The 25,014-nt window shown below is 40.6% G+C and overlaps 1 protein-coding gene across 1 annotated transcript in view; it reads left to right on the top strand.

Annotated features, from left to right (window-relative positions):
• Positions 1–25,014, top strand: part of NIBAN1 (niban apoptosis regulator 1) — a 154,984-nt gene that overhangs the window by 67,084 nt on the left and 62,886 nt on the right. The window contains exons 3-5 of the mRNA XM_035010656.1: positions 748–879; positions 5,050–5,164; positions 9,908–10,075. Coding sequence (XP_034866547.1) covers positions 748–879; positions 5,050–5,164; positions 9,908–10,075 — 415 coding nt within the window. The remainder of the gene's footprint in view (positions 1–747; positions 880–5,049; positions 5,165–9,907; positions 10,076–25,014) is intronic.

The following is a 25,014-nucleotide window of genomic DNA, read 5'->3' as shown; positions in this document are numbered from 1 at the left end:
CCTGTATTTTGAGATAATACAGGGCTTTTACCATGAGACAGGATGGGAGTTATTCCTTACAGTTAACCCAAAGGGAGACCTAACTAAGAATCTAGCAGAGACTTCCCTATAGCACATATGTCATCAAGGTTAATAAGAAAGCCTCAAACTTTTACTTAAGTAGAAAGGTAGAACTGCAGTTTGCTGGCTAGCCTGAACCAGAGAGTGAACAGTCTCTTTGAGGAGCATGCACATGGGGCAAGGATTTACAGTCTGGGTCCCCAGGGCTTTTAGATCTGGGAAGACCGTTGAACATTGACCCTCGAGCCTGTACCTGAAGGTATGGTGGATACAGGAGCAGCCTATTAATTCTCCTGTTTTCAGGGATATTCACGGTGTTGGGGTATACAGCCACAACTTACACTTACCTACCTCTTCCAGAGTTTATCAACGATCCTTAAATGACATGTATACAAGGCACAACCTTATTACTACAATCCCTTCAACCATCCGCTTCTCTTTTTGTAGCATAATGGAGGGAAATGAAAGTCAAAAACATATCAATAAGACAAATATTTGCATTTGGTCAGAGGGAGCAGGAAAAGAAAGTACGGAGGGAGGTGGGGGAAGCCACAATTTCCCCAGGATCTCAGCACATGATAGTTTCTGAAAACATTCCTTGAACTCCCACGGAAAGACTCAGTGATAGCAATAGCATGCTATGTTATTTTTTGTTGCCATGATTAATGATATTCACCTTCTTTAAAGCCGCCATTGGAGCCTGGAATTGTTCTGTATGAAGCAGAGCTATCACAGTTTGCTGACGACATAAAGAAATGGAAGGAGCGGTACATTGTGGTCAAAAATGATTTTGCTGTGGAGAGCTATGAGAACAAAGAGGTACGATGTTTGTTTGTAGTGGTTCTTGCAACATTCTTCAACACTGGCTGGGTTGACTGATATGCCCTCTCCTTTGAGACTGATTCCTTCAATAAGCACTCACTCATGCAGCTACTTACTTCAGTTAACATGTTTACTGGATGCCTATGATAGCCAAGTGTTATAGAAGGTTCTGAGCCTCTAACAGCAGGTGAAACAGATGCTTGCAGTCCAGCGGGCAAGATAGACTTGGAACGAGTAATTACAAGGGAGTGTGAAAACAGGTTACACCAAGTGACCAGTGCAGGAGCCCTTCCTAGGATCATTCAGCTTCAAGGTCTTTTTCAGTCACTGCCCTCATATCTCTCCCTCTTGGCTCAATGTCTCCATGTCTTCCTACTGGTAAGCCTCCTATGTGACAAGCGGCTGAGAAGTTACTTAATAAGACTATGACTGCATTTACATGGGTTCCTAAAAATTCAAACATTTCAAGACTTCATTCTACTTGCAGATTTTTTTCATTTAACTTTTTCCTGGTTTTCATATGATTTTTCTGTAAAATCATTAGATGGCGGGCGCCTGGGTGGCTCAGTCGTTAAGCATCTGCCTTCGGCTCAGGTCTTAATCCCAGGGTCCTGGGATCAAGCCCCGCATCGGGCTCCCTGCTCTGCGGGAAGACTGCTTCTCCCTCTCCCACTCCCCCTGCTTGTGTTCCCTCTCTTGCTATGTCTCTGTCTGTCAAATAAATAAATAAAATCTTAAAAAAAAAAATCATTAGATGGCTATCTAATACAATATGTCTGCAAACTATGGAGAAAATGAGGTCATGTATAAAGTGCCTAGCACGTGAGAGGACTTCCGTTTTTGTTGGTTCCCATTTCTCTCCTCACATGGGGAGGCCATTTGGTCTAAGGAAAAAATACTGGGCAGTGAATTGGGAAAACAAAAGTTTAGGTTGGGCCTCAGTTACACCAGAGAGTCAGGCTGAATGATCCCACTGGTTCCTTCCAGATCTTGCACTGTACACATTTTTAGTCTACATAGATCCTCAAGCTCCTTTTGGAGTGAATGTTTATCAGTTAAAGGTGGTACCAGGTTTAAAACTCTGCTTTCTTGACTCCAAGTTTAAGAACAGTCAGGACAACCTCCATGGATACTTGGAGTAATACCTCAGATGCTAAAGCATTAGGAAGAGGCCTCAGATTGACAAGTCAATGTGCTTCCTTTCCATTTCTGATGGGAAATAGAAATAAAATACAGTTTGAACTTATTCCACAGGCTACCAGGCAAAGTTCAAGTGCTCTCCTGGGTAGTCTTATTCTTTTCAACATTCATTAAGCTAATATCTTCTCTGCTTATGTATCTTAGGACTTCATTCAACACTTGATTTGCTCTCAGAAGCAAATTATCAATGCACTACATACAATAATGATAATGATAATAAATCACCTCAGGGGCGCCTAGGTGGCTCAGTAGGTTAAGCGTCTGACTTCTGCTCAGATCACGATCCTGGGGTCCTGGGATTGAGTCACACGTTGGGTTCCCTCTCTCTCTGCTCCTTCTCCCACTCATACTCTCTCTCTCTCTCAAATAAATAAATAAAATCTTAAAATAAAATAAATCACCTCATATTTTGTATGGCACATTACAATGTTCTGTCAGGGAAGCTTGAGAAGAGGCAGTAGAGCATAATGGTTAATATAATGGGCTTTGAATCACACCTTTGCCAGTTACTAGATATGTGTCCTTGAATAAGTTATAAATCTCCTTGAGCCGCTCTTTTCTCATCTGTAAAATGGTGAGCATGAGCCATCCCTTCGTGACCATGTTGTTGTAAGGATTAAATAAATGAACATATTAAAGCACTTAGCATATGGCCAACCACTTGCAGAGCCCAATGTACAGCCGTTACAGTACGATTACTACTAACTAATTGAGAGGAAACACTCATAGAGCTTGCTCTTGGATTTATTAGGATTTTCACCACATTTGGCACTAACTGAACTTTTAACTTTGAATCAGATTTTGGTGTTTTTTCCTTCTTTTCATTTTCTCAGGCTTGCGCCTTCAACTTGCAGTTTATGGACTATATTGCTTTCTTTGCTTTGCTCATCATTTTTAAATAAACTTGTTCAGGTTGTTAAGATATGGTCACTGAATTTGGTAATAACTACATATTTTTTTAAAAACTTGGAAATTTTACAGGGGTGCCTGCAGAGCACCCCAGGGGCGCTTTAGTCTGTTAAAAACTTGGAAATTTTTAAAAGTGCCCATGCAGTTTGTCATAATTCCTCAAAGTTTTAATAATATCCTTGTTTTTTTATTTTTTATTATTTATTTATTTATTTATTTTTTAAAGATTTTATTTATTTATTTGACAGAGAGACACATTGAGAGAGGGAACACAAGCAGGGGGAGTGGGAGAGGGAGAAGCAGGCTTCCCGCTGAGCAGGGAGCCCGATGCGGGGCTCGATCCCAGGACCCTGGGATCATGACCTGAGCCGAAGGCAGATGCTTAGTGACTGAGCCACCCAGGTGCCCCATTATCCTTGTTTTTTTAATTTATAGAAGGGCATTATTTTATTATACCTAAGAGTTATATATTAAGTACCTATAAATTGCCTATTATTTCATTGAGAGTCTGGTTTTGGAAGGTAATTAAGCAGGAAAAAATGAAGCATTCTCATTCAATAATCATGCCCTACTTCCTGTACACTTTCTGGACAGACCCGGGTGTGAATCTGAGATTTGTCACCAACTTACTGCTGGGCTATTGACAAGTTCTTTGAGCTTCATTTTTCTCATTTATAAAATGGAGAAAATAACTCATAGCACTGTTTTGAGGATTAAATAACATAAAGTTTATAAAAGTCCAGATTGGGGCCTGTTAGAAAAAATAACGCGATTCAGTCTGAGCTGAACTGCTCTTAGACTTTCTCAAAGTCACAACTTTAGATTCTTCTCTGTTGTGCTCTGGGTCCCTCATGTGCTTAAGCAGTTGAGTAGGGGTTCTTACAAATGGACATCAACTGGGGGGCCTGGGTGGCTTGGTTGGTTGAGCACCTGCCTTCGGCTCAGGTCATGATTCCGGGGTCCTGGGATGAGTCCCCCATCAGGCTCCCTGCTCCACAGGGAGTCGTCTTCTCTCTCTGCCCCTCCCCACATTATTTTAGTTTTCCCCAAAAGCATACTCTAGATTTTGGGTCATACAGTTTCTTGGTTTCAATTCTCAATTTGCGTTGAGGCTGTTATTCTCAAAATTTTGCCTTGACATAAGCCCTCCCATCAGAGGCACATACTTCAATTTTACCTTATCTGTCTGTCCTCGTGAGTGGATCTGCCGCACAGACTGCTCTGGAGCAGTAGCAATTCTCTGCACTTCTTTTTTTTTTTAAGATTCCATTTAATTATTTGAGAGAGAGAGAGAAAGACAGTGAGCGAGAGCACAAGCAGGGGGTGGGCAGAGGGAGAAGCAGGCTCCCCGCTGAGCAAGGAGGCCGAAGCTGGACTCCATCCCAGGACACTGGGATCACGACCTGAGCCAAAGGCAGATACTTAACCAACTGAGCCACCCAGGCGCCCCTCTCTGCCCCTCTTTTACATTTCCCAAACAGCAGAGCTTTTTGTCTGCTGGCCAGAATTTGTTCTTATGTCATGATGTTGCATTTCCATCCTAGATCATTTTACTGCAAAACAGTCTCACGTGGTGTCATGTCTTATCATGACAACACGTTTCTGTTTGGGGTGAAAATCCATGGCAACCATCATTGCAATTATATGTCCTCCATGTCATTCATCATCGGTCCCCAAGCCTTTTGTGCAGGGAGTGTCTATATGCATCATCACCCTTGTGGTTATGAGAATGATTCAGGTGCTAGCATCTGAAATGCTAAGTGTGGTGCAGGATTTCTAGAAGTTACTAAGGGATGTCTTCCCCACTTGAGAAACATACTTACAGTGAATCTCCTGAGATTAAGGACTCTGATTTACCATTTTGTGACCATCACTAAAGTACTTTGCAAGTCACAGGTACACAAAACATATTTTTTAAATATGTGGCTCTTCCTCAGAGACATAGTGTAGGAATTGTTATCTCTGAGTGTGTGTGCCTGTGTCTCTAATATTCTTGGCATTTTCCAAAAATCCAAATGGGGGAAAAAAAATCACCTATTTATGCCTTTTTCTCCCCAGGCCTATCAGAGAGGAGCGACTCCTAAAAGCCGAATTCTTCCAGCTGGTGGCAAGGTGTTAACCTCAGAAGATGAATATAATTTGTTATCTGATCGGTTTTTCCCAGACCCTATTGGTGAGTCACTGAGCATTCTTTCTCAAGGCAAAATTCCGACACTGGCTTTGTTTTGCTAGACCAGTGGTTCTCAATGGCGGAAGGGGATTTTGCAGGACATTTGGCAGTGTCTGGAGACATTTTTGGTTGTCACAACTTGGGAGGCTGGTGCTATAAGCATTTAGTGGGTAGAGGGCAGCATGCTATACCGCGCAGGATAGCCCCTGACAATGAAGTATCTACAGTTGAATAGTTGCTGAGGTTGAGAAACTGGGCTAGCTGCACATTCTCTGTAGACACATGGAAGATTGTAATTTCTCTAATTTGGGTAAACATTTTACCACTTCTGTTATTTTAAATCACATTCAGTAATACATAAGGCAGGTACTGTGTTTCTAGCCCATGGAAAATGTACCATTCATTTGTCAGGCATCTTGAGGCTTCGAAATATATGCCAGCTTTAATTGCACCATACAGAGCAGCAGAAACAAATAGGTAGGGCCCTATTTCTATGAAACATACAATCCCACCTTTAAGCAAGCAAGTCCAGACCTGTCAGAGAATATTATTTTTATAATTTTAGGATGACATGCAATAAAATATCCTGAGTTGACAAAATAACAAGCATTACAGTCACTCATAGCTACTATATAAAAATAGCATTGCATTAATCTGTAAGTAATAACTGTAAGTAATACCTGATTGCTGTCATGGAAAGAGTATTGAACTATAAATTTAGAGGCTGGATTTTTATCTAGTTCTGTGACACTTATCAATGTTTTCCCTAGCCATTGTTGAGCCTCTCTGGTTTCTGATCCTCTAATTCTAGGCCCTTGAACTTGAAAATCTAGAAGGATCTTTCCAGCTCTAATGTTCTTGGATTCTCATTTATTCCACTTTTTGCATTAGAGAAAGTGATGGATAATATAGAGGCCAAATAGCGCGTTTCATAGAGATTCACGAACTGTGGATAATAACTCCATCTGGCTTTGTGTAAATCATACCACACAGTAATTACTTGGTTTCTTGAAGAGAGCCCTGGTTCTTATTAATGGGCATAATCATATCATTAGAATTTATGGAGAAAAATATAGTCATTTTATCAATTGTTATTTTGGTGTAGAATGCTTAGCGTAGTGTTTTTAATAGCACTATTATAGGATTAGTACATGGACCATAAAGCTAGATTAACAAACTATTACTAAGTAATTCAAGCTAAAACAACACTTTATGTGCACTATACATATTATTATATTTTCTTTCAACATCTACTTGTACGTCATCTTGGCTCTGGAGCTGCTGCTAGAAATGGGAATGCCAACTTGATGACTCTTCGGAATTTCTCCAGCAGAACTTTTCAATGAAATCAGTCAGAATAGACAATACATTTATTGGTTTATTGGTGAAATCATATCAGAAGAAATGAACAGGAATAAAAAACACAAGGCCTGTGTGACTAATGCCATTTGACCCAAGGCTTCGGATTGGGGTATTTCAAGGACTTTTTTTTATTGAATGGTGTGGCCCTCTGAGTTTTAAAAATAGAATATTCTACAGTAGATCATTTGTGATATCTTTGTAACTCAACTTGGAAAAAATGCAGATCAATGGCATCTGGAAAATTGTTGGGTCAGTGTTGCTTTTGAGTTGTTTGTACAAAACTGTGACATCTTGGAAAGGGTGAGGGGAATTGTATCATAAAACCATGTTGATCAGGAAGACTCACTGTGTGATACAAATTCAGCTGGAAAGAATAAAGGCACAATGAAGATAGGAGGCATTAACCTCACTTGAGAAAAAGTGATTCATAACTAGAGGTTATGAATAAGTATGTCTTCTTTACACAGTATTCTACTAAGATGATGTATCAATAATGCTTCATATTTTGCTAAAGTGATTCACTTATGTGACATTTGTTAGTTAGAATCTAGTTTGCTGCAAACAACAAAAGACTCAAATACATAAGGCTTTATTATTTTGCTAAAAATATTTTGGATATTCCAAGTCCAGGGCTGATATGGCAGTTCCATAAATGTCAGGGACTCTTTTTAGCTTTCTCTCCCTTTATCTCTAGGTTGTGGCCCTTACTGATACAATCAGTATCAGTTGGAGCGTCAGTCATGGTTTTCACATTCCAGACAGCAGGCAGGAGAAAAGAGAAGGAGGTGGGGACATTCCCTCTTTTTAAGGATCCTTCCAGGAAGTTTCACTGCCACTTCGGTTTCTATCCCATTGACCAGAACTTAGTGGATGGGGCCCACCAAGCTGTAATGGAAGCTGGAAATGTAGTCTTTATTGTACAGTCACTTGCTCAAATGAAATTTGGGGATTTTATAACTAAGAAAGAATGGGGAAAATAGATAATGATGTAGTTTTGGAATGTTGGTGAGACAAAGCAATTTTATTAAAGCACGGGGACAGCCCCATGGGCAGAAAGAGCTGCTGCGCTGAGGTTGGAGGAATGGATGATTATATACTTGGGAGTTGGGGGACGTAAGGGACAAAGGGAGGTGTCCAAAAGGACTTTCATATGCTAAAGAAGACTTCAGGATACTGGAGGCTTGTTTTTCCTTGTAGTAAGGCATTAACATTAAGACAGTTGGGAGCTTCCTGGAGCAATGTTATACTCTATCTCAGGTCCTTGTCAATGGGCTGCAGCTCTAAAGAAATTCAATTTTGTTTACTTTCCCTTCTGCCTCAGTTTTCCACATCACTCATGGAAGGGAGGGTGATGTTAGGGCTCTAGGAAATTGAGTTACGAGTTATGGGTCTCTGAAAGTTAAGCTATTGATAAGAATGCTTTTTCCTTGTAAATCACTAAGACATTGGTAAACTGATGGAGACTCATGTCCGGCAGGACTGTGATCTCTGTCAGTTAACCATCTGTTTTTTCCCTTTCCTTAGTTTTAGGGCAGCTAGGACTACCTGAGAAATAGAGTGGGGAAGGGGCAGTTTGCTTGGTCCTCAGCTTGCCCTCTGCTCCCTCATCAGATATGTGTTACAACTAGAGGTCTGTGCTAACGAATTTAATCATTGATTCACTCGTTTGTACAGTGATTCATTCTTCTATTATGTGCCAGGTAGTCTGTGAGGTACTGGTGCGCCAAAGTTTGTGCTTCTAGCACATTCTACTTTGTTACCTTCAGATTTCAGGACATTGAACCAGAGTCCCCATATATGCCCCAAGAAATCTATTTTTTATTTATCCAATCTTGATTTATTAATTTGCTGGTAGCAAGACTCTGTCCTGGAGTTTCCCATGTGGCTCTGATCCATTGTTGGGTATGCCTAGTGCTTTCGGTGGCCTCTGAGACGGTCCTTTTGTCCTTCCCTTCCCTGAGATTGGTGCCCATTTTATGTAGGTAGAGAGCACAAGCTAATAAGCTGGGGGTCATTTAGCCAAGCATAACATCATATAACGGGAATGCATGGAAGGGAATAAAATTTAGGTAGGGATCTGAATAGTAGCATGGTTTAACATGAGTTTCTTAGAATTGATTTTGAGGTAAGTGGTAAAAGACCATCGTTTAAAGTTTTTAAGATTTCCTAGGACAACATAGCACATTTACTCAACAAACTGTAGTTGAATATCTCCTCGGTTCCACAGCTGTGCTAAGGGCTGAGCATACAAAGATATGTAAGGTGCGGTTTCCATCCTCTTAGAGCACTGGTACTGCTTCCTGGGGAAAGGAACTGTGTGAGAACCAGTGGGGGAGCTCATCTCACTCTGCCGTCCACCCTGCCTGTCAGACATGAAAACAGATCTCTACAATATTTAGGGAGAACAAGGTAGGGAGCACCCAACCCTTTCTCTAGGGGCACGGGGAGGTGCCAACAGACACCCCAGAGGAGCAGCTTTTGAACTGACTTTTAAAGGATGAATGAGAATCTTCTAGGAGAAAGCATGGTGGAAAGGATAGAGGAAAAGGTAATAGGACCTACAGAAACAACATTCCATATTATGGAATGGAGGACCATGCCAAAGGAGAGCAGAGACTAATCAAAATGGGACAGAACAGGGCAAAAATACCAACACTTCGCAGGGGGATGGAGAGAAGGGGCAGAGGAACCAATAAAGCTGACCACGAAGAAACAATTTTCAAAAAGCACAAAGGACACCAGGAGAGAGGTGATCCTGCAAGTCAAGGGGAAAGAACGTTTTCGAAAGAAGGGGTAGTCAGCAGCAACAGATACTTCAGATCAGGTTAAAAGTCTTAGCTAATTAGAAAAAAAAAAGGCTTAGGTAATGAAGAAGAAGCCACAAGCTGCCAGTTAGGACAACAACATCAGCGACCTCAGCCATGGGGTTTCGGGGCTCGTGGGGCAGGAAGCAGACTGAGGCAGGAAGAAGCAAGTGCTGGGTTGGCTGGGACAGGGAGGAGCCAGGGAGCGCAGGGCAGAGAGAGCGAGCTGCCTGGTGGAATGGGCGCCTGTGGGGACGGGAGGGTGAGTGGCTGCGCAGGCAGACCTGTGAGCCTCAAGAGGGCCGGCGGGGCCACCCAGACTGCGGATCCTTGATATGAGGAAGTTGAGAAAGGCGATGTCTGGTGGCCTTGGCTGTCCCTGGCAGGGAGGGGGCGAAGCCACCTGTGGAGGGACTGAGAGGAGCCTGAACTGCCATTTCCCGCCATCCTGGGAAGACATCTCATGTCCGCTTTCTGTCCCATGGCCCGCCCCAAAGAGCTGCCTTCACGGCCCGAAATAAGTATTTTAAATAAAAGATGCACATTTTAAAATGTCTTCGTGTTTTCCACATTGCGTTAGCCTCCAGTGAGAAGGAGAACGCTCAGCCCTTCGTGGTCTTGCCCAAGGAATTCCCCGTGTACCTGTGGCAGCCGTTCCTCAGACACGGCTACTTCTGCTTCCACGACGCCGTGGACCAGAAGAAGTTCGGCGCTCTCCTGAGTGACTGCATCAGACATCTAAATCACGGTAGGACGCGGCGCCCTCACACGGCCCGCGGGGCTGCCTTGGCTCAGGGGGCCTGGTCAGCCGCGGGAAGAACGGTTCCTGGAGCGTGCCGTCCCCCACGGAGGGAGGGGAAGTCACGTGACGCAGGAGTTGTTACGTCAGAGCGCCGTCACGTCGCCGCTGGTTGCTAGGTTAGGTCTGGGAAGCCTCCGCGAAACCGAGTGTGGGGCCTTATCCCGTGGCACGTGTGAGCCAAACGCATGCATATAATTTTGTGTATCACTCACCCTCCTCCTTTCTTTTGAGGTTTCTTATTGAAATGACACCAAGAATGTCCCAGCTGTCCCGGCGATTTTAGTCCTTACGACGTTTCTTGGGTTTTTTTCCCTCACCTTTATTTCTGAATAACTTGTGCCAAACTTTATGGTACCTACAATCGCTGGGCGAACTTCTTGAACACAGATTTTTTAGGGGCTCCTACCTCAGATATTCTAATTCGCTGGCTCTCCGGTGGAGCCCCGATTTTGCTTTTCTGACAAGCCGCCCAGCGATGCAGATGTTGCTGGTCCCGGGCCACACCTGGAGTGATGTTGCTTCGCTTTGCCTCTAGGTACGGACTTAATTACCATCAGGTCTATAACGGAAAAGACTTTTCATTGCAATATTGCAATGAAACGCAATTCATTGATGAGTTGATGTGAATGCTGGTTTTTCTGGAATCCATGGAGTCTTCAGTTACAGATGATTAAGCTCTTTGTTCTTTGGCAGATGGAAAGGCAGTCGTCAGTCAGATATCATTGAGGGCTTACTCTGTGCCAGCCTCGGTAGGTATTAGGAACAGAGATATGAACCATACAAAGTCCGTCTCTGGGTCTGTATTCAGAGACGAGGGACAACACAAGATAACTTGATAGTTCTCAAAGTTAATGTGTCGAGGGGTAACTAGAGGTGAGTATATGGTGAAGAATGGAAGTTCAGTACTTTAGGCTTGTCAGAGGAGGCCTCTTTGAGCAGGTGACATATGAGGTGAGTGACCTTCCCCATCAGTGCTTTTTTTTCCTAATAAGGCTAATGTCATTGTATCTTTAAAGTTCTGAGGTTTCCCTGAGAATGTCAGTCCCAAAGAGCAGGAGTCACTAAGTGATGTGTGTTGGTCTGTTCTTGATTTTAGCTTGTGTATTGATAGGAAGCTAATGAGAACATATAATGTCACTGTATTTTGCTATAGCAACTCTGAGTAACGTGCGTAATAATATTGGCTCATAACAAGTTAGGGACTTTATAAAAGCGATACTCTTATTAATATCTTGCCTTGTGGTTTGGATGTTCTAGAAACAAAGAATTGCCCAGCATTGCCTGTTCGTCTAGCTCATTTTTCAGTACACTTAGACCTCTGTGTGCAGGGCCTGGGTCTAGTATGAACATGCAGTTGGCACTAAACACAAGAACCATGAAGTTCCCTTAAGCAGAGAATGTTCTCTGCCTAGCCAGATGGGACTTGCTTCATTCCCCCTTCCGTGTACATAATAGGAAATTCCCTGGGGGATTTCTGGATGTTAATGTAGCCTGCATTCAGATTCCATTTATGGAAGATTTCAGTCAATTCAAAACCTAACTCCGCTCTCCAGTGTTATCAAAAGCACTAAGATAATGAGGTCTGGTCACGTTGCTCTCATTTTCCATCACGTTCCTCTGTCCAGAAACCATTTTTCCTCACTGCGGCTTTATGCAGACTTAATGGGATGTGGTGTAACTTCCAGTAGCTCCAGGCAGAACCAGAGACCGTCAAAACATTGTAGGGAACAGTCCTTGACTGCTATGGGTCCTTCCCTTCTGGCCTGTTTTTCTCTGTTTTTGGCAGCACAATGTACCACCCGTCTTTACTGACTACCTTTGTTGTTTCTACCTCTACCCGGTATTCATTGTATGATCTTGAGTAAACCTGTAAGAGGCTTGAGAATAGCGAACCATGATTTTTTTTTCCCATAATTACCAGAAGAGTCTAGGAATAGATGTAAAATTAGGGCTCAGGAAAACAGAGTAGGGCTGTTAGCCTGTTGTTGCCACTCCACTGGCCCTCAAGCCACAACACACGTCTGTTGAGAATTAGCATATTCCAGCAGCTGATGCCGGGCCACTCTTGATCCTGTCCACTCACAAGTCCTCGGGGGTCTTCTTGTCTTTTCAGTTTTATTGAGATATAATTGTATCAGTCGAAGCTGTGTCACATACTAATTTGATGTATGTATATATCGTACAATGGTCACCACAGTAAGTTTAGTTAATATCCATCACCTGGCAGAATCACAGTTTTTTTCTCATGATGAGAACCTTCAAGATCGACTCTCTTGGTGACTTTCAAATACAGTATTGTTAACTGTAGTCACCATGCTGTACGTGACAGCCCAGAATTTATTTATTTTATAACTGGAAGTTTATACCTTTGACCACCTTCACCCCATATCCCCACTCCCCACCTTCTGCCTCTAGCAGCTACCAGTCCAATCCCTGTTTTGATGACGTTGAGATTTTTAGGGTTTGTTTTGTTTTGTTTTGTTTTTTTAGATTCCAAATGTAAGTGAGATCATACAGTATTTGTCTTTCTCTGACATATTTTACTTAACATGATGCCCTCTAGGAATCTTTGAGGGAAGATTATTTCCTTGCCTTTGTGGTAAGCTCCACCAAGGATGTCTGTCACTCGGGTTCCTAGGACACCTCTCTTCGTGCTCAAATCCCACCACAACCTGGCCCACTTGCCCCAGGAGTTCTGGGTTCAAATTGGTCCAGGTATACATGTCCATTCATTCTGAATCCAGAACCACTTCTATTCCTCCTTATAGGGTGTGTTTGTTTACTATTTAACCCCAACAAAGGGCCTTGATTGCACTCTGTTCTTGGACAATAAGGCTATGTCCTAGGGCAGGTTAAGGCAAGTAGAAGGCTCTCTGCTCCTTCTTCCTTCAAGAGAGGGAGCTGCTTCTGGGCACCTCAAAGATTAGGTACATAAGGGTGTGTGTGTGTGTGTTTTGTTTTGTTTTGTTTTGTTTTTGGCACCTCTTCTTTGAGCAGGCATAAAAAAATTCCACAATTATTCTTGAACAGAACATCCTACTCCAACACTCTGGACTAAATGTCAAGCCCATTACATGATATGGGTCTATAGCAACTGCTGTCCTCTGTCCTTTTGGAATCACACTGCAATCCCTTGTCCCCAGTGAGGGAAGGCCAGGGTTCTAAATGTCCATTGCTATAAAATGGGAGTTATAATATAATGCCAAGGTATTCCAAGATAGTCCTTTTGTCCAAAATTCAGTCTTATTCTTTAGAATTTTAGTTTGAAAAATCTGGTCATTGTAGTTATAGGGATAGGATAGTTAAAAGTCTTAAAAAAATATAGAGTTGTGCATATGCAACATGGAATAATGATCATTATCAACACAAGTCTGTCTTTTCAGCTCAGGGTAAACATTCCTTGGCATAGGAATTTGCAGGATGGGGAGAAAGTGTTTCTGGCAGGAAGAATAGAATGTGTGGAGGCCAGGAAGATAGTCAGAGCATGGATCATTAGGGAAACTGAAAGAATTTTGTGTGGCTGGTGCTTAGCGAGGAGAGAGGAGCCAAGTAGGGATGGGAAGATGGGCAGGATCCAGGCTATAAAGGGCTTTGCAATGGATATTAAGGGATTTGCACTTTATTCTAACAGCAACAGGAAACTATTAAAAGGTTTTAAGCAGAGAAGCAACTCAGTCATATATTCATTTTAGAAAGGTCACACTGGCTGCGGTGTGGGCAAAGGATGGGAGGGTAGCATGCTGGGATGCCAGGAGGCCACTTAGAAAGCTTTGGTAGGCACCAGATGGTGGGAGCCTGCACAAGAGAGCTGATAATGGGGATGATGAGAGGTGGCTGGATAAGAGAGATATCCAGGAAGTAGAATGAATAGAACTTGAGGTTAGACAGTGTGAGAGTGAGGCAGTGGGAGGATTCCCACCTGCTGCCATTCTCTGAGACAGGAACCTTGCATGAAGAGAAGCAGGTGCCAAGAAAGGATGATGAATGTGGTCAGTGTCGTAGACACTGAGTTGGAGAAGTCCATGAACATCCAGGTGAGGAAGTCTCATAGACAGACGCGTGGACAGGGCTGGAGACGGGAGGACCCTCTGGAGGGGAGACCCGAGTGGGAAGTCAGCAGCCGGCAGCCCGTCATTAAGCTGTGGCTGGCTTTGTAGGAAGGCTGTAGTTTGCGAGCCCCTCAAACGCAAATTGTCTTTTTTTCTATGGATCCTCATTCCCAGCAATTGTCCAAGGGCCTAGTGCCAGGTAAAGGCTCTGTCAATCTCTCTATTCTCCATCCTTTGGTAGTTACAAATACGCTCATGTGTGAAAAAGCATGGAACACGTATGTTGGTACAGCTTAAAGATGTTTATATATAAAATCTGCGAACATTTAAGGAAAATGGGTCGGTGCTTTTATGTTAGGTAAGTGCCAACTCACTCACTCACTACATGGATCTCTGATTTTACTGTTGAACCTTTAGGCAACATGCTCGTCAGGAATATAAAACCTTTGTGAAATTCAGTGACAGGCTCTCTGACTCACCCTCTTCGTACGGATACCTCTTTAATTGCCAGTGCCTCTTCTGTATTTTATTTCAAGTTTGCTGCTACCAACCTGCTTTGGGACTCATATAAAAAACATTCCCAGAGGCTTTTAGTTGATCTGATTTTTTCCAATTACTGTCACTTCCTTCTACATGTAGCAGTCAGATAAATCATCTGTAAGCACAGTTTTTTATTAAAATCCTTCAGTGGCACTGCCATTGTCACAAAGATGAAACATTTCATTCCAAGGAGATTGGCTGTGCCTGATTTACTGTATTCTCAAGCACAAGCCTCCTTTCTCCCAATCTTGCTGTCGTACTCCTCCGGCCTTCTTTGAATAGGAGTGTTACTTGGACACCTTCAGCTTTGCATACACCTCCAGTACCCACTCCTCCCTTCCACCTATTCAGATTCTCTCTTGCTCCTTAAAGACCCAGCTTCAGTCTGACCCCTGCCGTGAAGACCCCAGGGTTAACTTCTCCAGCACCTGTTATCTATCCCACTGATTGGAAACTCTCCACGGTCTGCCTTACATTATTCATTTTCATGTCTACTTGTCCTGTTTCTCTTCCTCTATTTCAAGTCCCTCAAGGGAAATCGTATGTCACCCTTTGTATCCCCCTGCAGCGCTCAGACAAGTATCTTGTGTTTCATAAAATGGCTCAAGGACATTTGTGAATTAATAACTTACTGCTTAAAGTAAAGCTGATTTCAGAATTGAAGTGCAGTTTGAGAGATGATCATTGTAAATGTGGCCTGGCCTACTTCATAAACACGTTGGCATGAGTGAGAGAAGAGATTTGTCAATACAGAGCCTAAAGGGTTTGAGGAACAAAAGAGTCAGATGCCAGAAGACAGCCACCGCTGGATGCATCGTGATTCTGGTAAGAAGGTGGAATGATGACCACGTTGTGTTGGATGGACAGTCCTGTGCTAGCTTGAAGGACAGCCAGGACTGCCACTGAGCACATGCCAGTGTTCCCATCGTCATGAACGCTAAGGAAGAAGGGACAGTAAAATATCTGGGGAGCATGGAGGGCACATGGGTCGAAAAGATAGTATAAAAGAAGAGCCCAGGGGATTTTGGAGAGAAGAACAAAATTATGTCAAGACGCTCTGCAAACCTCTGTTTTGAGTTGGGCTGTTCAATCACTTATGACAATGATGACATCCAAGGGTGCCTGTGATGGAGTGAGTCAGGCTGAATGTGAAGCTGTCACAGTGATTAAACTCAGGGTTGTATGCTTTGAGCTCTTCTCCGCAAAATCCCATGTCAAATCAAACGCCTTTATGAGATTTGGTTTTGACAATTGCACATTTTAGGTGTTCAATAAATGTTCCTGAATTAAACTGATTTTTAAAACAGAAAAGGATCTTCTGATTCAAGTAGCTAGAGCAAACCCTTTTTGGTGTGTGTTTCTTTGAACATGTTGTGTTATGCTCTCCAGTGCTCAACAGTAGATTTCAGATCTGTTTTCACTAACTTCTACTTAAAGCAGTATCTCCTCAGCCCATCATCACCTGTGAAACACATTCATTACTTGAGGGATTCAGTGATCTGATGTGAGCATCAGTCAAGTTGAACTGAAAATATACAATGTGTTTTATGTTATTATATCTGAAAACATACTGTTGAATTTGTGGCACGTGCTTATATTTATAGACACACCTATCTATGAGTCAGAAAATTCTAACTATGCTTGGGCTCTTTTGGATGTTTTATTACAAAAGAATGTTCCACTGGACATACATAAATAAAAGTACAGTTTTTATAAACATCTCTTTGCATGCTTTTACTTCAAAAAGCGTTCTGCAGTGTACTATTTTTGCAATGCACAAAAACCTCTATGCACTGTAAAGAAAAATGCTTGCCAAATTACTGTTTAATCAGTCACTAGATATCAGTTTCCAGTTTTCATAGGACTGTCCCAAACAAAATTCTTTACAAGGTTTCTCTCTGCTTGGAGACTACATTCTCCTTGATTTTAGCGTGTGCTCTTTGCCTCACACAGTTAATACTCTACAAGTTATAAACATTTCTCTCTGTCCCTTTGTGAATATGCCATTTTTCTCTTAAGGAGTCATCACTTCTCCCTTTCTGACCCTTGCTTACTGTTCATAAAAAGTTAACTTTGGAAGGGACCTTTAGTGGTCACCTATTCCAACCCCTCAGAGTTCATTTGTGATAAAGGCTCAAATAGTGACTCACATGCCCAAGGTCATAGCTGGTTTGTGGAAGACGACTAGTTGTCCTGACACCTTGTCCTTGTAATTTATCATCTTTCAGCACTACTTTTTAGAAGACTCTTTATTTTTTAAAATTTTTATTGTTATGTTGATCACCATAAATTACATCATTAGTTTTTGATGTAGCATTCCATGATTCATTGTTTGTGCATAACACCCAGTGCTCCATGCAGAATGTGCCCTCCTCAATACCCATCAACAGGCTAACCCATCCTCCCACCCCCTCCCCTCCAGAACCCTCAGTTTGTTTTTCAGAGTCCATCATCTCTCATGGTTCGTCTCCCCCTCCAATTTCCGCCCCCTTCATTCTTCCCCTCCTGCTATCTTCTTCTTTTTTTTTTTTTTTAGAAGACTCTTTAATCTCTTGGTCACTTAAAACACAATACTATTAAATCAGACTACTTTTGTGATACATTTGCATGACCCGAATTGAAGCAAACTCAGAGCTGTTCACTGAAGGTCATCTGAGACCTGGGTTATGTCTGGTTTCTCGATAAGCAATACTATCTTGAATTTAACTCAGTATTTTGCCCACCTGCTAAACATGACTGTATCTTTTAGTCTAGGTATGCTCTGAAGATAAAATATCTGATAATGTAGCTTGTTTACTGGTTAAATTTTGTGTATGGTAAAATGCAAGCTACATATGGTTTTATACAGTTTAATAAAAACTGATTTGTAAAGGAAAATTATGGTGCTTGCGAAGACTTGTGTTGGAATAGTCTAAAAATAATAGATCTAAAATTAGCCAGACAGAGAAGACAAATACCACATGGCATCACTAAAAAAAAAAAAAAACCAAACTCACAGAAACAGAGTAGAAGAGTGGTTGCTGGGGATGGGGGGTCGAGGAAATAGGGAGAGGTTGGTAAAAGTGTACAAACTTTCAGCTGTCAGATGAATAAAGGTCTGAGGATCTAATGTAAAACATGTGACTGTAGTTGACAGCTCTGTATTGTATCATTGAAATTTGCTAAAAAAAAGAATTTTAAGTGTTCTAATCTACCTCCCACCCACCAAAAGGTAAATACATGAAGTGATAGATGTGTTAATTAACTAGATGGGTGAATCTTTTAATTATATATGTAATCATTATATATATATATATACACACACATATATATATGATTTCATTATATATATAATGTATATAGTCATTATATATATATATAATCACCAGGATGTATGTTTTACACATCTTATAATTTTATATGTCAATTGTACCTGCATAAAGCTGAAGTGAAGAGCCAAAATAATAGATCTAAACAGGTTTTATTCATATTATTTATACTTACAGGTATACTTAAATTACTCAAAGCTCTCAAAACAGTTTAAGAGTTGATACTGAAAGAACGGGTTTACATCAGAGACTAGAATCAACAGAAGTGTTTTCTCGCAGTCATTCAGCATTCATCACCAGAGAGTACCTACAAATGTAGCCTTCCGTTCATTTGTTGCCTAAAACTATGTTGTCGTGAAACCACTGTTGAATGCTTCCTTTGGGCCTGTCCAGCATTATGTTATCACTTCAGTGAGACCATTGATTCTTGCCACCCCTCTCCCTTCCTACTTCCAAAGAACCAAGTAGTTATTTTGGGATGGAGATCTAAAAGTTGTGTTCTTGTGGTAGTTAAGGGTAACAACTTGGAACAATAATAAAGATTAAACAAGCAGAGAGTTGAAATCAGTTCAAGCAAAGTTATTTATCTGTTATTTTGATTGGGTAAATTCCAAAATTACCGGGCAGTTTTTGATGTTATTATGACCGACTTTGGCAAAGCTTGACAATCTTTCAGGTTGTTTGTTTGTGTGTTTGTGTTTTGTTTTGTTTTTTTACTTCTGGATGGAATATGGTAAGATTGAAATGATACAGCAAATGAGATGGCTATTTTAATATATAGTTGTATAGTCAATGTTATGAAAAAACTCCATTTGGCATATATTCCTAGATTTCTTTTAAAAAATCAACATTCAGGGGACTTGGAGAAAAGTCTCACCTCTTGTCATGGAATGGTGAGCTACTGTCCTCCTTCCCACACTGTGAACAAATTCAGAACGTGTAAGATGGAAGAGAACCATGCTGGGAGCTGTCTGTTGTTCATTCTATTAGTTGTTTTGAGTTTTTAAAAGTTAAATATTGAGTAGCTATAAAAGAATGCTTATGAGGTATATACAAGGTTTAAAGATCATTACTCTCACCCATGTTATTTCTTATGTGCCTCTCCCTCATCCACTGCCTTCTTTTCCCTTTGAGAGAACACCATCCTGGATTTTGTATTTTGCTTTTCTTTATAGCTTTATCATGAGTGTTTAATCATTCGGCATGTTTTTAGACTTTATCCTGTGGAATTGTATTTACATGCCTTCATTCATGACCTCCCTTTTCAATCTTGTACTCCAGTGGTTCACCAGTGTTTTTGCTTACAGCTGTATTTCATTGAATTTCATTGCAAAATATATATTCCATTATATTAATAGACCCTAATTTCTAATATCCATTTTACTGTTGATAGGCATGTGGGTTTCCATTATTTATTCCGAACAATGCTGCTGTGAACACTTTATGTTTGTTGCTGGTTTATAGAAGTGTAATTCTGATTTGGTTTGCTAGTATCTCAGGGAATGTTCACATCCGTGTTGAGTGCATTTGCCTATAATTTTGCAATGACATTTTGCCATCAGGGTTGTTCTCGTTTCATAAAAGGAATTATGATAGAGTTCTTCCCCTCTCCTCTTTTTTTCCTTTTCTGTAATCTGGAATAGTTTGTGTAACACTGGAGCCACTTGTATTTTTGCTATTTGATGGAGCTTTTCTGTAAACCCATCTTAGCTTGGTGCTCTTTTTGAGGGAAAATTTTAAATTACTGACTTAGATTTTTAAACTGTTACAGGATTATTCAGTTTTTATCCATTTTATTTATGTTTTAAAATTCAGTGGCATATAGTTATGCATGATATCTCTTACTAAGAATATATTCATGATTCTCCCTATATTCTCTGTGGGGTCTGTAGTTGTTCCTTTTTTATTTCTAATATTGTTATTCTGTATCTCCTCTCTTTTTTTTCTTGGTCACTTTCACTGGAAGTTCATCAGTTTTGTCAACTTTTTCCAGAAACCAAACTTGGATTTGGCAGACTATTGCATATTTGTTTTCTATTATGTGAATTTCTGATGTTATCTTTCTAATTGCCTTTCTTCTATTTCCTCGGGCTTTATTTTGTTGGTTTGTTCCCCTGCCCCTCATCTCTTTAGGTAGATACTTAGGTCATTGTGATTGTTTTAAAATGCTTGGAAATTCTTTGACAATTTTTCCTTCAGAAAAATGAAAACCCAATTTCCTTCTCTTAAATATAGGCCAGACTTGGTAACTCTTACACTTCTTACAAATAGAAGGTGGCAGAAGTAATATGTTGAGTTTCAAGAATAGGTCACAAAAAGAATAGCTTCTGCCTGGCTTTTTCTCTTTTGGTTCGCTCACTTGGGAGGAACTAGCCACCATCTAGTGAGAACACACAGCAGCCCTCTATGGAGGGCCATGTGGAGAGAAACTGAGGCTTCCTGCCAGCAACCAACACCAATATGCCAGCCATGTAGATGCTTCTGTTGTGGTCAAGCCTTCAGATGATTGTAGTTTTGGCCAACTATGTGACTGCAACCTCATGAAACACCTCAAGCCAGAACCACTCAGCCATAGTGCTTTTGAGTTCCTGACCCACAAAAACTATGAATATGTACCATGGTTGTAAGTCATTGGCTTTTGGAGTAATTTGTTATCATAGCAGTAGAAAAACTAATATACTCACTAATCATCATCCTTTCTTCTGCTCTAATATAAGCGTAAATTCTTTACATTTCCCTCTATGTATTGTTTTAGCTTAATCCCACAAGTTTGGATGGGCAGTATTTTTCATTATCATTTTTGCAGTGATTTTCATTATCAGATTTAAATATTTTATAGTTTCCATTATTATTTTTTCTTTGACTTACGAATTACTTAGAACTGTGTTTCTTTATTTCCAAATATATATTGTGTATTTATTATTGGTTTCTAGCTTAACTGTATTGTAGACAAAAAATATAGTCTGTATGATATCCTTTAAAATGTGTTGCACCTTGCTTTATGGCCTTGTATGGGGTCTTCTGGGGGAGGGAGCCGGCAGCCTAAAAGCTCCTTGAGTACTTGTATATGTATGTGTCTATTAACTTAAGTGTGTCTTTGTGTCATTCCAGTCTGTTTTATGTTCACTGATTGATTGTTTCTTTTTTTTTTTTAAAGATTTTATTTATTTATTTGACAGAGAGAGACACAGCGAGAGAGGGAACACAAGTAGGGGGAGTGGGAGAGGTAGAAGCAGTCTTCCCGTCGATCAGGGAGCCTGACACGGGGCGCGATCCCAGGTCCCTGGGATCATGACCTGAGCCAAAGGCAGACGCTTAACGACTGAGCCACCCAGGCGCCCTATTTTGTCTGATTTTAATGTAGCAACACTAATTTTCCTTTTTTAGGGCTTTCATAAAATATTCATTTAATAAAAACTTCTGACAATCTTTTAAATGGAGCATTTAGTTTGCTGACATCTACTATGATGGTTTGGTTTTAAATCCCTCATATTTTGTGTTTTCTGTGTAGTCCACCTTTTCTGTTTCCTTTTCTCTACATTCTTGCCTTCTTCCAGATTGATTATTACCACTGTGCAAAAGAAATGTGTATATCCTGTTTCTGTCTTGTTAGCCTACATAACTTCTCAAAAATTAATCAACATCCTTAACTTTCTCTAAAAAAAAATACAGATAAGTTAGAACGCTAACTCCTATAACATTACCCCACCACCACCACGAATAGGCTCTCATTGACATGAATTTTAATGATATCTTTTTATGTTAACCCTCCGAGATATTCTTATTGCTGTTTTAGGCAGTTTTAATGTTTATCTTTACACATCTTTACACTCTCTTTGCTCACAATTTCTTCTTGCATTTCAGACCTTCCATCTGGGAGCATTTTCTTTCTTTCTTTCTTTCTTTCTTTCTTTCTTTCTTTCTTTCTTTCTTTCTTTCTTTCTTTTCTCTCTCTCTTTCTTTCTTTCTTTCTTTCTTTCTTTCTTTCTTTCTTTCTTTCTTTCTTTCTTTCTTTCTTTCTTCCTTCCTTCCTTCCTTCCTTCCTTCCTTCCTTCCTTCCTTCCTTAACTGTATCCTATAGAACTTCCAGTTTTTGTTTATCAGAAAATGTCTTTATCTTATCCTTGTTCACAAAAGATATTTCACCACATATGAAATTCTGGGGTGACAGTCATTTTCTGTCACCACACTGAATATTTTATTCCAATCTTTTGGCTTTCCTCATTGAAGTTGAGAGATTTGTTGTTCTTTTGAAAGGAGTTTGATGTATTTCTCACTTTTAAAAAAAACACACACATACTTTCTTTGTCTCTGGTATTCTCCAGTTTCACAAAAATGTGTCATAGCTGTGGAGTTCCTATTTATTTAGAATGCTTGAGATTTGTTGGTTTTCCTGAATCTGTAGGTTATTATTTAATCAATTTTAGAAAATTCTCAGCCATTATCTCTTTTTCTCCTTTGTTCTGTTTCTTCTCCTTTGGGAAATCTGATTAGACACATATCATATATTCTTATTCTATCTTCTTCATCCCTTAACCTTTTATATTTTTCATCTTTTTTTTCTGTTTCTTCCTGAACTGTTTCTAAGGATCTCTCTTCTCAGCTATATTTAATTTCCTGCCAAACTCATTGAGTTTTGCTTTTAATTGTCATATTTTTTTCTGTTTCTAGTGATTATTTCTGTTCTTTTTCTAATCTGAGTAGTCATTTGAAATCATCTCTTGCTCTTTACTCACATTGTCAATTTCTTCTATTTTAAAAACATGTTAAACTGACTATATTTTATATTCTGTGTTGCTAATTCCAATATCTGAGATCTTTGTGGATTGTATTCTGCTATTTCTTATTTCTGCTTGTTCTCTCTCATGGTACCTTATTAACTGGTGTACGTTACGATTTTTCATATAAGCTCATAAGTTCATAATTCACCAGTTGAAGGTGAATTCCTCCAGAAAGGATTTGTGTTTCATCTTACCAGATGATAGAGGGCACTGCCAGATATTTGGACTACTCAGTTAATGTGCTTTTAGGCTATAAAGGTTGTGGGAACGTGCTTGTGAATATGATTTCTCAAGGGAAGTATTTATCTCCTTTACTCAATGCCAAGGTTTGAGACAGGCAATTTTCCTTGTAATGGTCTAAAACCATTTATATATGAGTGGTTTCTGCACTTTAATTTAGCACCTTATATGGATTTGGACTTTGATTCTGGTACTCAGCCTCCTGGGAGACTACGTAAAGGGCAGCATACAGTCATCTGCTTAAGGTGGTGAAGGCACTGGGTCTGTGATGCCTTCACTTTTCTAAAGTGAAAGCTAGCTTCAAGGCTTGCTTTACATTTTGGGGGTTTGTATTAGTTTGCTAGGGCTGCTATAACAAATTACCACTGACCGGGTGGCTTAAGCACCATAAATTTTTTGTCTCACATTTCTAGAAGCAAGAAGGTGTTGGCAGCGTTGGCTCCTTCTACGAGCTGTGAGAGAAGTATCTGTTCTAGGCTTTTCTCCTTGCCTTATAGAAACATTACTCCTATCTCTGCCTTCATCTTCACGTGGCATTGTCCCTCTGGGTATGCCTGTGTCCAAATTTCCCCTCTTTATAAGGACACCAGTCATATTGGGTTAGGAGCTCAAACTATTCCAAAATGCCCTCATCTTAACTAGCTACATCTACGATGACTTTATTTCCAACGAAGGGCACTTTCTGAAATACTGAGGATCAGAGTTTCAACATATGAATTTGGGGGGGGGAAACACAATTTAACCCATAACATATTTCTTCTTTTACTGCCAGCTCATCAGGTATTTAAAAATATTATTCAGAGTGTATGGGACACCTGGATGGCTCAGTCGGTTAAGCGTCTGCCTTTGGCTCAGGTCATGATCCCAGGGTCCTGGGATCGAGTCCCTGGTCCAGCTCCTTGCTCAGCTAGGAGCCTGCTTCTCCCTCTGCCCACTCCCCTGCTTGTGCTCTCTCTCTCTCCCTGACAAATAAATAAAAATCTTTAAAAAAATTAAAAATACTATTCACAGTGTAATTTATGCAGCATATATATGTATGTTTTCCCATGGAGAAGACTGGTTAAAGTACAGAGCCTACCATAGTGCTGGACACCCACAGATAAAATTTAAATGGTGTTGAAAAGTTAATTGTCCCTAATAGCAGTTTTACAAAGGATGCTTCCGTCTTTTAAGCACACGTTCATTTTGCAACCCTGTTGCATTGCCCTTGAGGTTTGGCAGCTGCATATTGGCCACCTTGCCCTCGGGGAAATGACTCAAAAGCTAGCTGATCTTCAGAAAATTTTCAAGTTCCAGGGCCTCGTTAGGAACCAGTGTTTCAGTCAACTCTGTGTTGAATGCTCTCTGCAACTATAGTCGATACCAGCCATAATGGTAATAATAAAGAAATCTCAGTCATCAAGGTTAAATTCTACACTGTATGCAATGTGTAAGATGATAGAGAAATGCAGAATACATTTTAGAAAGCTTTTCATTAAATACCAGTCAAGCTTTTCCTACATGTAAAGGATTCAGCCTCAGTTCTCTGAAAACTTTGCTTAATCAGAAGCTCTTATTCATTTAAGGTTATCTAGAGATGAAGATTTTTAACAGTATTTTTCAAGATTTTATTTATTTATTTGAGAGAGAAAGAGTGGGAGCAGGGAGAGGAACAGAGGGGGAGGGAGAGGGAGGAGGGGAAAGAATCTCAAGCAGAGTCCATGCTGAGTGCAAAGCCTGACACAGAGCTCAATATGGGGCTCAATGCGGGGCTCAGTGAGACACCAGGCTCCACGTGGGGCTTGATCTCACGACCCTGAGATCATGACCTGAGCAGAAACCAAGAGTGGGACATTCAACTGACTGAGCCACCCATGCGCCCCAACAATGTTTTTCAAAGTGAATCTGTCAACCACTTGCTCTGAATGGATATGGGATCAGGGTGGGGTGAAGAAGCTGTTAAAATTTCAGATTCCCTGGCTTTACCA

The sequence above is a fragment of the Mirounga leonina genome, unplaced genomic scaffold (assembly GCF_011800145.1).
Source record: "Mirounga leonina isolate KUSES-001 unplaced genomic scaffold, KU_Mleo_1.0 Mir_154, whole genome shotgun sequence".
Classification (NCBI taxonomy): domain Eukaryota; kingdom Metazoa; phylum Chordata; class Mammalia; order Carnivora; family Phocidae; genus Mirounga; species Mirounga leonina.
The sequence above is the reverse complement of the archived record's forward strand: the minus strand, read 5'-3'. Positions and strand labels throughout refer to the sequence as shown.